Below are 12,829 nucleotides of genomic sequence, written 5' to 3' on the forward strand. Positions count from 1 at the left end.
ACAGCGGGACACGAGATCAATATACAAAAATCAGTTGTATTTCCGTTCATTGATAACAGGCAACCCAAAAATGAAATCAAGAAGACAGTTCTCCCATCAGCATCAAAAAGAATAAAATACTTGGGAATACATTCAAGCAAAACAAGCGTAAAAACATATACTCTGAGAACGACAAAACATTGTTGACCGAAATTTCAGATCTCAACCAGAGGGAAAACCTCCCTTGTTCACGGATCTGGAGAGGTAGCCTAGTTCAGATGGCTGCACTCCCCGAATTAGCGGAACCCCAGCTGACCTATGTGTAAACATTGACAAGCTAATCCAAAGTTCATCTGGAATTGCAAGGTGCCCGGAAAGTTAATCCTGGGAAACAAGAATCAAACACTGTGGGAAGACTCACACTTCCCAATTTCGAAACCACCGCAAAGCAGCAATAATCAAGCCAACACAGTACCGGCACAAAGATAGAGCCCACGGAGTAGAGCCGACAGTCCGGAGATACACCTACACATCGATGGTCGGCTGATGTTCAACAAGGGCTGCAAAACCATTCAATGGAGAAAGAAGCCATTCACAAGAGGCCATTACAGCGTGATTCCATTTTGATGAAAGTTCAGGATAGGGAATCCGGAAGGAGATTAATAAGTGCTTAGGGCTACGGGGTGGCCACACAGGGGTGCCAGCGGCTACAAGGTTTGAGGCAGTGAGGACGTTCTAAAACGGCCTGGTGACAGGTTGACAGGTGCACGTACCTGGGAATACACTACATTACCACCGACTTGTACGCTTCGCACGGTGAATGGAGTGGAATAGGAATTGTAGCTCAATAAAGCTGTTAAAAATTAAAGTAAAACCAGCAAACACTTGTAACAGGGTACAGCAAACTTAAGATCATTCAAATGGCACAAGGCGACATTTAAAAAGTTCTAGTAGGATTCAAGTATACGAGCTAAGAAAAAAGAGAAATGAGCCATATCAAGAAGGATTAACACACAATAAAATAAAGGTTTAAAAGAGTTTTGGAACCAGGAGAGTAGAATTAAAAAGAACGAAGATCAGAAACACAGAAAGGATAAAAGGTGAGCATAAACATGAAAAGAATAGAAGAAGGTTGTCAGGGCCGAGTTTAAAGCCTAGCAAATTAGTGGTGCTGGGGGAAAACCAGTTAAATCGGTTAAAAATAGCAAGACCTCTTTAAGTTAAAAGTGACAAAGTTGATCCAAGGATGCTAGCTAAAAAATGAAGGGTAATTACTCTCAGTAATATTTCTGATAAATGAAAGAAACAGACACTTTATGGCAAAAGCGATTAAAGGCAAGAACCTCAAAGAGTAGAAGGAGTAAAACACCCCAGTGGCATAATTCCAGGCTGCATTCCTGCTGTCCAGGAGGGAACTTGTACTGAAGCCTGCTGACCATGAGGGAATGTTCCGTCAACCTCCCTGAGCAGGAAAACGTGCCTGTCCAGGCTGTGCTAGGGGAGGGGGAGGCTGGTGGCAAGTGGAAGGGGAGTGGGGCAGGGGGAGAATTCTGGAGAATCGGACTGGGGCAGATGGCAGTCGATGTGCCAGAGATGTGGGGAGGGCCTGGCCAGGTTCTTTGGGCTTGCAAGAGCCCAGAGGCCAGTGCAAGGACTTGTGAGCTCGTGACTGGCCACACGGGTGACCAGCTGGCCACAGGTTGGCGGGGGGGCCAGTAAAGTGACTGAGATGTGTCTGTGCTGAGCGCCTGGCTCAGAGCCCTCAAGAAAAGTGCGCGGTTTACCCCAGCTCTTTCCATCTGTGGGTCTCTAAGAACTTTGGGGGCCTAAATGAGTCCATCACTAACTCAGCCCAAGGGCTTGGGAGGTGGTCCCTACCCTGGGTATTTAATGGTGGCTCTGGAACTCTCTCAACCGAGGACATTTCTACAGTGTCCTGAAGTTCGTGAGCCCTCTGTATGCATGTATGTGATTGTCCGTGCCCTTGTTACCTTGTGCAGTTAGCAAGGGAAACCTTAGATTCTGTGGGCTTATCTTAGGGCGTGAAAAAGAAGGCACCAGGGGAGATTCTGCCGTTTTGTAATCCCATCCTGTTAGTCTTGGAGCCAGGAGAGAGATGGGAAAGCCATCCAGATAGCATGTCAGGCTCTATGCCAAGTGTTCGTGCTGTGTTCTGATCCTTTTGGCCACCCCATCGTGCGGGTGCCCCCTTCTTTTTCTTCCCTTCACTGATCAGAAAACCAGAGCGCAGATCCCTTGCCTCAGGTCCTAGAGCTAGGTTCTGTGGGGGGTTGAGCACAGAAGGTGCGAGTCTGTAACCAGGGCCCTCTGCTGCCTCCCTGACAGATGACAGGGGTGACCGGATGGGCGGTGGAAGCTGGCAGGCAGGGGCGGGGCTGAAGGTGGGGCCAGCCGAGGACAGCTGTCCCAGGGGCAGGAGAGTCGGGAGATGTGGACTGCCCCTGCGGACCATCTTCTCTCCAGTCCGTCTTCCACATCCACCGTGGAAATAACTTCGAGTCATGCCTACGGAATAAAAGCAAATATGCATAGAAAGTGAAAACTACAATATCCATCGCTTGGCCTGGAAGCCTCTTGCAGTCGGTCTTCCCCTTCGGTCCCGCCCTCCCACCACCCCTGCCCGCCTCGGTGCCTCTGCCCGTGCCTTCCTCCCGCCTCGACGACTGCGTATCCTCTAGCGTCCCGCTTTGGGGCCACCCTCGGTACCTCCTCCCCCCACGCCGCCTGGCCCCACATGCCTCCCCGCTCCCCAGCATCGTGCATGCGGGCGGTAGAGCCCTGCCTCATAGCTTCTTTCTCTGTAATCACTGAGCACTTAGCGTGTTTAGGGGTGAAGCTGAACACCTTACCTGCATTTACTCCTGTAGTCCTTCTCAGCAGGTTAGTCTAGACATGCCGTTAGAAGTGTGCCCATTTTATAGATGAGGAGCCGGAGGCTCAGAGAGGTTAGCAGATTGCCCAGGGAGAATCAGTCAGAACTGAAATCCGGGCTTGTGTTGAAACCTCAGCAGACGGCCCACCTGCGCCCTCCAGCCTCTGTCTCAGACGCCACCCTCTGCAGGGCAGGAGCCCTGCCGTCTTCGTCCTCGTGTTCTGGGCCCAACGCACAGCAGATGCCTGAAATTGAATTCGAGCCCCCAGGCAATCTCCGGGTATTTTCGGCCCGGGTGATGGGCTGTGACCCTTGGTCCTCAGAAGCTGCGTTTTCCTAAGGTTGCTGTAGCGATAATAGTAATAAAAGCGGGAGCAAGTGCCGCCTACTTGTGTGCCCGGCGCGGTCCTGGCGAGGAAGATCCTGTTCCTGTCCCCGTTTACTAGTGAACGGCCCGAGGCACAGACTGGTCTTCTCCCTGCAGCATGGTTATCCAGCTGGCGGGTGGCAGAGGCAGGTTCTCACCAGAGGGAGACTCCAGAGCCCGTGTTTCTAACCCATCCCATCACCCTGGCGTGTGGGCAGCAGCACCCCCCCTCCGCCCCTGAGTGCAGTCCTGGACTCCTTGTGTCCCCTGGGCGTGCTTCTCCTTTCAGTGTCTGGACTACCTGAATGACTCCCGAGCACTGACCAGCCTAGGCCCGTCCAGGGGTGCGTGCGTGTGCGTGCGTGCGTGGGCGGTGAGACAGGAGCAAAGCACTGAATTTGCATACCTCCCCCTGGCTTACCAGTAGGACTGTCCCTTCGCTGGTGACTCTTCCAGAGCACGTCTGTCCTGGTGCTCGTTCGTTCCCATCTTGCTCTTGCTTTCTCCCGGATTAACCACTTGGCGAGCAGCACTCTGCCCCGTGGCCAGGTGAGATCTTCCCTGGGGGTGTGAGAAACACAGGCTGTTGGTTCCACTTCGTAGTAGCTTGGGGTTTTCCTTTACAGTGAGCGGTGTTTTCTGATAGAAATTGGAAGTTCTAGCCCAGCCAGGTTGCCTAGTGTGGAAAAAAGGCCACTTTCTAGGTCCAAGACGTCCAATTGGGTCCCTTGACCCCTCTGAGCCTCGGTTTCCTTTTTCATGGAATGGTAGTGGTTACTTGCAGAATCCACACGACGATTCAGATAGCATCTGAAACCACCTCCCGCAGTGCCTGGTGCATCCCGGATGCTCAGTAAGGATTCCTCCCTCCCGCCTTCTTTTCTGAGTCTTCAGAATGTCTAAGTGAAGCCATTCTTTCTTCACGCCAAGGCAAGCCCATCTGGGTCTTTGACACAAAAGAACGGCGTGATTGGTTTGTGTTGAACTGCTGACATTGGTGCACACTGTGTCTTTAAGATGCCTGAAACTCCTCATGCTTGACTGCGTGTGCAGTGATCTGGCTGGCTCTCTCCCTCCTGCCTTCCGTTCCCGGGAAGTAAGCCCCGCACCCAGGGATCGGCGGTTGCCATTAACACACCCGTGACTTCTCCGCTAGAGTGTTTAGTCACTGAGGCGGCCGCTCAGATGGCGTGATGGGCGCTACTCACGCTGTGTGCGTGTGCTGACCGGGGTCTCACTCTGGCCCCTCCTGCTGTGGCTTCTGCTGACTTACGGTCTGGAACAGGCTCCTGAGAATTTGCCTTAAAAATAGGCAAATGTGAGCTGAAGGGACTTCAATACTAAAAATTGACATTTTGAGGCTGTTTAAACTCCAGAGCTATGGGAAAGGTGTATGAGGCTGCTGCAGTCACGAGCCACAGACCACACCGTGTGGCATCCTTCACCTGCCTTATCTCTTGCAATTCTCCCCACCACCCCCTGAGGCTAGACGTTCTCCTTAGCCTTAGTTTACAGGCAAGTCCATTGAAGCTGAGGGAAGTCAACCAGTTTGCTCAGGTTTGCACACCAGCTCTGGAAGAAGAGTCCAGATTCTTTTCTTTTTTTTCTTTTTAATGTTTATTGATTTTTGAGAGAGAGACAGAGTACAAGTGGGGAAGGGGCAGGGAGAGAGGGAGACACGGAATCGGAAGCAGGCTCCAGGCCCTGAGCTGTCGGCACAGAGCCTGACACGGGGCTTGAACTCGTGAACTGCAAGATCGGGACCTGAGCCAAAGTGGGACGCTCAAACAACTGAGCCACCCAGGCGCGCCAAGAGTCCAGATCCTTAACCACCATGCACGCTACCTGTCTAACACGAAATTTTCCAAAGGGTACGTTTGACACAGCATGGGGAAATGGACGTGTTTCTGCGATCAGTGTTTTGAGAAAGACCAGAGACAGACAGCTTGGGGTTTGCTTGTCTGATGGCTCCAGAAGAAAGTCAGTGCAGTTGGGCTTCATGGCAGGGAAATGAGCTGTGCTTTGTGGGTTAGGTAGAGCTGCAGACCCCGTGGCCCAAAACCTCACCGGCAGCCATGTGAACGTGTCACGCCTGGCCTTCCAGAAGCACGCTGGGCCCCGTCTGAGATGCTCGAGCCGCCCCACCACTCAGGGTGTGCTGAAGACTCTCCCTGTATCATGGGGTTCACGGGGACCGGCAGCCTTGGCTTGTCGTGAATTTGTAACAGCCGTGACACAGGCCTGGCCCTCAGCACGGGCTGGCTGGCCGTAGGGTTGACTGCTGTGTTCCAGCCTCTGCACAGACGTCGTCCCCAGTCATCCTTACACCAACACATGATGTACAGAACGCCAGCCTCTCATTTTGCTGAGCTTCACACGAAGAGCTACACTAAGTCCTTCCTCCCGAGTCCCGGACACGGGAGGTTGTAGGGCTGAGACGGGCCCACGGCTGCCTGACCCGGGAGCCCAGGTTCGCCCCGATGCTCCTCTGAAGGTCCGGCTGCCCTGGCTGGCAGCGGAGACGTCAGCGGGGCCGTTTGGACCAGGCCATGACGGGACGGACATCAAGTGGCGTAGAAGCAGAGGTGAGCACAGGTGGCGACTTGATGCCGTGAGGAGCGGAGGCTGGGAAGGCTGAGTGGGGTTTTCCCTCTTCACCCTTCACACCCTTGAGAGCTGTCCTTCGTGTTGTTGTTTTAAAAAAAAAAAAAAAAAAAACCTTAAAAATGTTGAGCGTGGAGCCCAATGCAGGGCTTGAACTCGCCACCCCGAGATCAAGACCGGGGCTGAGATCAAGGAGTCGGGTGCTTCAGCGACTGAGCCACCCGGCCGCCCTCCTTCTTCACCCTTTGGGTTCCCCGAGTGCGTAGTAGTGTTTCTCCTCCTCCACTTGCGCCCATGTCGAGCGCTGCTCTGTGCGTCTTTTCTTGGCCGATGAACCTCGTGAGGAAGTTAGAACCGGATGGAAGGAATAACGCCAGGCTGTTGCTGAGACGTGCTGGCCTGTCCGAGTGCCGCATTGGACCGTCGCTCCCGCAGAAGCCAACGTCCCTGGCCCCGGGTCACCCGCCGTTCTTGGTCACGTGGGTGTCTTTGAATTAGGGGTCGTATGTTGCCCAAGGTTTGGGCCCCGGGCTCGGAAGGCAGGCTGTCTGATAAATCCCGGTTCCTCCCTTGCTAAGGGGTGGGAGTTTGGGCGAATGCCTTAGCTCCAGCTGTTCTCAAGTGTGAAACAGAATGGTAGCAGCCACCTCCCACGGCCGTGATGAGGGCCAGCTCGTGTGACACGTGGAGAGCTTGTGTTGGCGTCTGAGGAACGGGAGCAGCTTTATCGGGAGCAGTAGGTCACTCTGGGCACCGTCTGAGGGGCGAGGTGGGGGTTGAGGGGGTTGGGAGGGGGCCTGGGGAGAGGTCGGGGGACGGACCCAGTGGGGAGTGACTCTGGTTGGTGGGCTGGCCACAGGTGCCTCCATCTGCGGCCGCGAGAAGGAAACCCGCACGGAGCACCCAGTTCTGGTCACCTGAGCCTTGAAATAATTTTCAGCCATGCACATGAGCGCAAGGGTCCCCCTCGTCGCCATGGCTCCCCTCCTGGTTGTTTTAGGCTCCCGTCCTGGGAGGGAGAAGTGGAGGGGGAGGGCAGGGCAGGCACCCCGAGCCATGGGCAAAGCTGTGGGCAACAGGAGAACCTCGGAGGGCCTGGCAGGTGCGGAGGAAGCCGAGGCTTAAGGAAGCCAGTGCTGTGATGTCATGTTTCTTCTGTTGAAAAGTCATGAACGGGGGATTTTCTGTCACTGTGAGGAGTGCAGGCCAATTAGCACGAGGCTAATGCCTGAGGACTTACCAGGCTGCCCTCACTTCTGTGTCCATTTGCCCCAGGCCTGCCCACCCCCCTGAAGGGTTCTGGTGGGTCCGCCATGGCCAGACCCTCCTCTGAGGGTAAATCTGATGAGTTCAAGGCCCTGAGACGCACTACTGTTTGTGAATGACACCTGTAGGCCACGTGCTGTGTCCCCCCATGATAATCCCCTGCCCCAGCTGGGGTGGTCGTACCTGACCTTGCTCCGAGGTCAGTCTGTAGTGCTCGGTGTGGGCATGCCACACCCCGCAGGAAGGCCCTCAGGGGCCGCAGCTCCTGCACAAGAGGCGCTGGGTGGCAGAGGCCAGCTTTATTGTCGCCCCTCCTTGCCCCGGTACCCAGGATTGTGCTCCTCGGCGGCCCAGTGGAGAAACCATCTGTATCCCTGATGTGATAATTACTGCAGATTTGGTGACTGAAGACAGCATTTTCTTTATTATTTTAGTTTTTACTTCTATTTATTATTATTATTTTATAATTCTGGAGGTCTGAAATGGGTGTCCTTGGGCCACAGTTGTGATGTTGGCAGGGCTTTGTTCCTTCCAGAGGCGCTAGGCGAGAATCCATTTCCCGTGGCCATTTCCAATTTCTAGAGGCCCCGTGCATTCCTTGGCCTCGCACTCCCTTCCTCCGTCTTCAAAGCCAGCAGCCTAGCATCCCCCAGTCTCTCGCTCTGATCCTTCTGCCTCTCTCTTTAAGGACTCTGTGACATGGGACCCGCCCAGATTCTCCAGTATAAGCAGCTAACTGCGACCCCTGCAGCAAAAAGCCTTAACTCAGTCACACCTGCAAGTCCCTTTTGCCATAGAAGGGAACATATTCACAGGTTCCGGGTGTCAGGGCGTGGACATCCTCAAGGGGTCCTTATTCTGCCTCCACACTCCTGTGTCACAGGACGTCTTAGTGCTGGATCGTTTCTTCTGCTTTGGAGGCCTGTGACCCCTGAGTAACTTTGCACCTGTCGTTTACAAGCTCTGGGGAGCTTGGGCAAGTTGTGTAATCCTCTGAACCTCAGTTTCTCCATCTGTAAAATGCCTCCCAGGATTGTCAGGATCGAATGAGTGAGTTTGCACTAGCAAAGTGTTAAGATGTTTTTGCTTTTCCCTGTACCTGTCTCTCGGTCCAGCCGTAGGCAACGCTTGTTACATCGTGCTTCTGGGGGCGGTGTCTAGGCGCACTGTGGTGGTGTGAGGGCAGGCGCCAGTGCACAGAGTGGTGGCTTGTCCGTGTGCTGCCACTTAGCCCCTCATCACTGTTTCTGTCACTCGGAAAAGCTAGCTCATAACGAGTGCTGTGTGGACCTCTTCGTCCCGGCAGCTTTCGCCTCTTTCTATTTTCTTGGAATAAATTCCCACTCTTGGAGTCTTCGGTGAAAGGCCTCCAGCAGTGTTCTCAGAGGCTGCTAGGACCCGTTTACATGGCTGCCACACCTTACTGGCTGTGGGCGTCTGCTTTAAAAGGAAAAAAAAAACAGCTTTCATTCTTGAAGCAATACGGCTTGTGTGCCAGGCACCGTGCAGTTTCTGGACAGGCAGGCCCGCTTCCTCTTGTCACAGAGCAAACGCGACCAGGAGAGGGCTGCTACTGTTTCTTTAACAGCCTGACACACTGCCTCATTATCCCCCTCATTTGCATGTCTTTGTTTCCTAATTATATTGAAAACAGAAAGCGGTTTTATGGAGGAAACTTTCAGGTCTCGTGCTCCAGGATGTGCAGTTTTAAATGTTCCCAACTCGATGCTGCATACAGCCTTTCTTGGGTCTCTGTCCCAGCGGGGGCCCCCCCACCCCCACCCCCGTCCCCAGCAGTGTTGTGCTCATTGCTGGAAAACATGCCACGTTATGTTCCCAGGGACGGACGTCATGGTGCGCTGCCTCAGGCTGCTGAAGGAATTTAAACGGAAGGTCGAGGACGACCACGACCAGGACGACGATGAGGACGAGGAGGTCATCTCCAAGGGAGTACCCCCGGTGGACATCGTGTACGAGCGGGACATGCTCACGCAGACCTACGAACTCAGTAAGTCCCGTTCCCATGCCTGCTTGCGTGCGGCTCGAACCCCAGGAGTCGAGGGGTGTATTGCCCACGTGTTGAGAGAGGGCTGTGCTGTGGAGCGTGTGAAGCAGCAGGGAGTCCTGGGGCTCCCTTGAAGGGTTAGGCTTTGGGTCCGATTGGAGCGTGAATCGTTGCTGTGTAGAGCATCAGCAAGCTCTCTGAGCCTCAGTTCCCACATCTGTAAAATGGGGGTGACGGTCACCCTAGCACGTGAATGAGGAGCAGAATTAAAACGCCGGCGTCGGGCCTGCTATGTGGGAAGCGCTCAGGGAATGAGCAAAGATTTGAGGGCTACCTGCCATCTTCTCAAATTGGTCTGAGTTGCTGCAGTCTGGTGGCACCTCCCCCCCACTCCTCACCCTTTCCCTGGACCCCCGAAAATCCACGGAAGACAGCGGTAACCCAGAGCCGTAGACGGTGTGGCCACGCGTCCTGTGGGGAGGACAGAGGAGAAGGTGCGGTGGCCACGGGACCAGCAGCTCATACGAAGCCACGTTGGCGAATCGGCACGGCCTTTTCGAGGGGCCTTTTGGTCGTTTTTATCAACTCTTAATATCACTCTGAATGGGTTCCTCAGAACACGGTTTGGGAAAAGCTGCCCTTAACCCTTCTGTGGCTCCTTTGAGCCTGTTAGTAGTTCAACACGGGAATGCATCTCAGCCCCCTCTTTCCTGATGTTTATTTCCATGCACACACAACACAGCAAGAGCACCGTTATCCAGACGGCTTGTACCTGGCAGCGTGAGCTATGCGATGCAGCGGGAGATGGAGGGGTGCTGTGTCTGAACAGAGTTTTCCCACAAAGCCTGCCCTGTGGTTTGTGCACTTCACTGGGGGAGGGGGGTTCCCTGCCGCCACCACCCCCCCCCACCCCCCCGCCTCCCAGGCTCCACCCTGGGATTCCCAGTCCAGAGCCGTTGAGTAGATTTATTTTTTATTTTTGTATTTCCTATGTATGTATGAATGAGAGCATGAGCAGGGGAGAGGGGCAGAGGGAGGAGAGAGAGAGAGAGAGAAAGAGAAAGAGAGAGAGGGACCCAAGCAGGCTCCACACTCAGCCCAGAGCCCGATGCAGGGTTCAATCCCACGACCAGAGCCAAAAGCAAAAGTGAGACTCTCAACCGCCTGAGTCACACAGGCGCCCCCATTGAGTACATTTAAAAGGGCTTCTTAGAGGCAGCTACGGTCACAGCACCGAGCAGTGACAGCATGTAACAGGGCAGGAGCTGACAAACTAGAGGGGGCAGATAGTGCAGCCCGGTCGTCTGCTGTCGCGTGCTGCAGGGCCCAACAGCGTCACCCCCTCCCTGGCCTGCTGGCGGGCGGCTGTCACAGACGGCACAGTAATCGGTATTCCTCGTGCCTCTGAGTCGGAGTCTGCGTCTGCCGACAGAGCCAGGGAGATGAAACGAGTTCTTAATTAAAAACCATTTTTTGAAAAAGGATCTTTTTCATTTGTCTGGAAAAGCTCCCCGCTGCCGGGCACAAGCGGGAACTGCCGGAGCTGAGGACGTCAGCGGCGGGCCACTGGCCACGTGCTGTCCTAACGCGGGGGAGCCCGGTGGCACTGAAAAGTTAGCTGTTGGAAGTGGCTGGCGCTCAGAGGTGCCGGGGAGGCGAGGTCAAGAGGAGACACAGGGTTTATTCTGCCCGTGGGCTCTGCTGCGCTGACCGCTCTGTGCTGAACTGGGGCGGTGGGAGCGGACTGGCCTCGGGAGCAAGGCTGCGGTTCACACGTCCTGTCCTTCCCTGCAGTTGAGCGCAGAGGCACGAAAGGAATTTCCCAAGCTGAAATCCGAGCAGCTATGAACGTGGGAAAGCTGGAGGCGAGAATGCTGTGTCGTCTTCTTCAGAGATTTAAGGTTGTCAAGGTAACATCGTGAGCCATCCGCACACTTCATTGTCTTCGGGCGTGCACACGGTGTGACAGTGAGGGGCCGACTCAGCCGGGCCGAGGACGCATCGCCTGCGTCTCTGCCACCAGGGGCTGCCCGGGGGCGTGGCGTGTCTCCCAACCCCCTGACTTGGTTTCTGTTGGCTTTCACTTGTTAAAAACCGGATGAACCTTCAGCACTGATAAGTCAGTAGAAGACGTGACCCCGTGGGGAGCACAGCCGCGCAGGGACTCCCAGGAAGCTGGCTAGCCCCCCACTGCCCTTTCAGACAGGGCGGGTGCTGTCCAGGGGCCCCAGCCCCCACTCAGGCCTCCCTCTCTCTTGTCACTCTCCTGGCTCCTGGGGACATACGTGTCTGCTGGTCCCCTTTTGGAATTCACACCTGCCCTCCAGGCCTTATCCTTCACTCTCTTCTTGCCAACAATGTGACCATTTTGTTGGAAGGCAGTCGAGCTCATGATTGCAGAGCATTTAGTATGGCCCTTGGCATGTGGTTGGCATGTAGAAGATGTTGCTTTTCTGGCCGTTAAGGGCCCAGGAGAGCCCCTTTCCCCTGTCCTGAAGATACGGGTGAGTGTGGGTTGGTGATGACCTCATCCTCCGTCCCAGAGGCAGGGACTGCATGGGGCTGGCGACCTCCAGTCTGTGACAGCGGTTCTGAGCCCTCAAATTCTGCGTAGCCAACACTCACTGCTCGCTAACCATTTCCTGTGGGCCTAGTCTGGTGCCAGGCACCGGGAGATGGGGAGGGCCAAGGTAGGGCCCCGCGCTCAAGGAGTTCACGGTCCTGTAGAGCAGACACACATTCAGGGCTGCGGTTTGAAAACCCATCTCCGACAGGCCTGTGGAAACGGCACCTGAGGGACAGCCAGACAGGCGGACGGCGACGGAGCGTCAGCTGGGCGGACGTGGGGCCTGGGTGGTGACAGGGGAGGTGCGGGAAGGATCAGGAGATAGATACCGCAGCCCCCCACTCTCCCGTGTGCCCGAGTATGGCAGCGCCCCCCAGATGCGATTCAACCCGTCTCCTCCCCACCAGGGTTTCATGGAGGACGAGGGCCGGCAGCGGACCACCAAGTACATCTCGTGCGTATTTGCAGAAGAGAGCGATCTCAGCCGGCAGTACAAGAGAGAGAAGGCCCGAAGCAAGCTGCTGACCACAGTGAGCTTGGCCTCGGTGCAGGAGGAGTCCCTCCTGCCCGAGGTGGAGGACAGCTTCCTCTCCGACTCAGACAGCGAAGAGGAGCGCGGCAGCAGCAGCAAGAGGAAAGGCAGAGTGTCCCAGGGCGACGGGAGAGCCTGCTTCGGCGCCGGTCTCGGGACCCAGCCTCATCACTCCACCCCAGCGAAGGGTACGGGGTGCTCTCGGGCCGCGGGGAGGGGCCTCGGTCTGAGCTGCTGCCAGTCCTCCCTTGCTCCGGGGGTCTTCAGAGAACAGCCCGTTCACTTAGCACCTGAGGGCGCCCTTGGTGCTGTCCTGACTGGGGACACGGTCACATGACCCTGTGTCTAGAGGAGATGGTCACGTGGTCTGTCCCCTGGCCGCTGGCAAGGCAGTTCCCCTTGGCAGATACTCGGTTTGTCTTGCGGTGTCTTTACCATTCAAGGGATGGAATCCAGTAAACTTCCCCTGTCCCCTTCTCTCCAGCGATCTGAGGGCCCCCAAGTTTTTAGTTTAGTTACAGACTTTTTTAAACACGCGGAGGGTGGAGACGAAGACAAGCTTGCGAGTCTGGTATCCAGCTAAGTGCGGGGTGGTGGCGGGGGGTGGGGAGGGGCGT

General features: G+C 55.4%; 1 protein-coding gene across 1 annotated transcript in view; it reads left to right on the top strand.

Moving 5' to 3' along the window:
* The window catches only part of GTF3C1 (general transcription factor IIIC subunit 1), a 75,079-nt gene that overhangs the window by 22,758 nt on the left and 39,492 nt on the right, over positions 1 to 12,829 (top strand). Inside the window, exons 7-9 of the mRNA XM_045460773.1 lie at positions 8,950 to 9,117; positions 10,909 to 11,024; positions 12,088 to 12,400. Of these exons, the coding sequence (XP_045316729.1) occupies positions 8,950 to 9,117; positions 10,909 to 11,024; positions 12,088 to 12,400 (597 nt within the window). The remainder of the gene's footprint in view (positions 1 to 8,949; positions 9,118 to 10,908; positions 11,025 to 12,087; positions 12,401 to 12,829) is intronic.

The sequence above is a fragment of the Leopardus geoffroyi genome, chromosome E3, assembly GCF_018350155.1.
Source record: "Leopardus geoffroyi isolate Oge1 chromosome E3, O.geoffroyi_Oge1_pat1.0, whole genome shotgun sequence".
NCBI lineage: Eukaryota > Metazoa > Chordata > Mammalia > Carnivora > Felidae > Leopardus > Leopardus geoffroyi.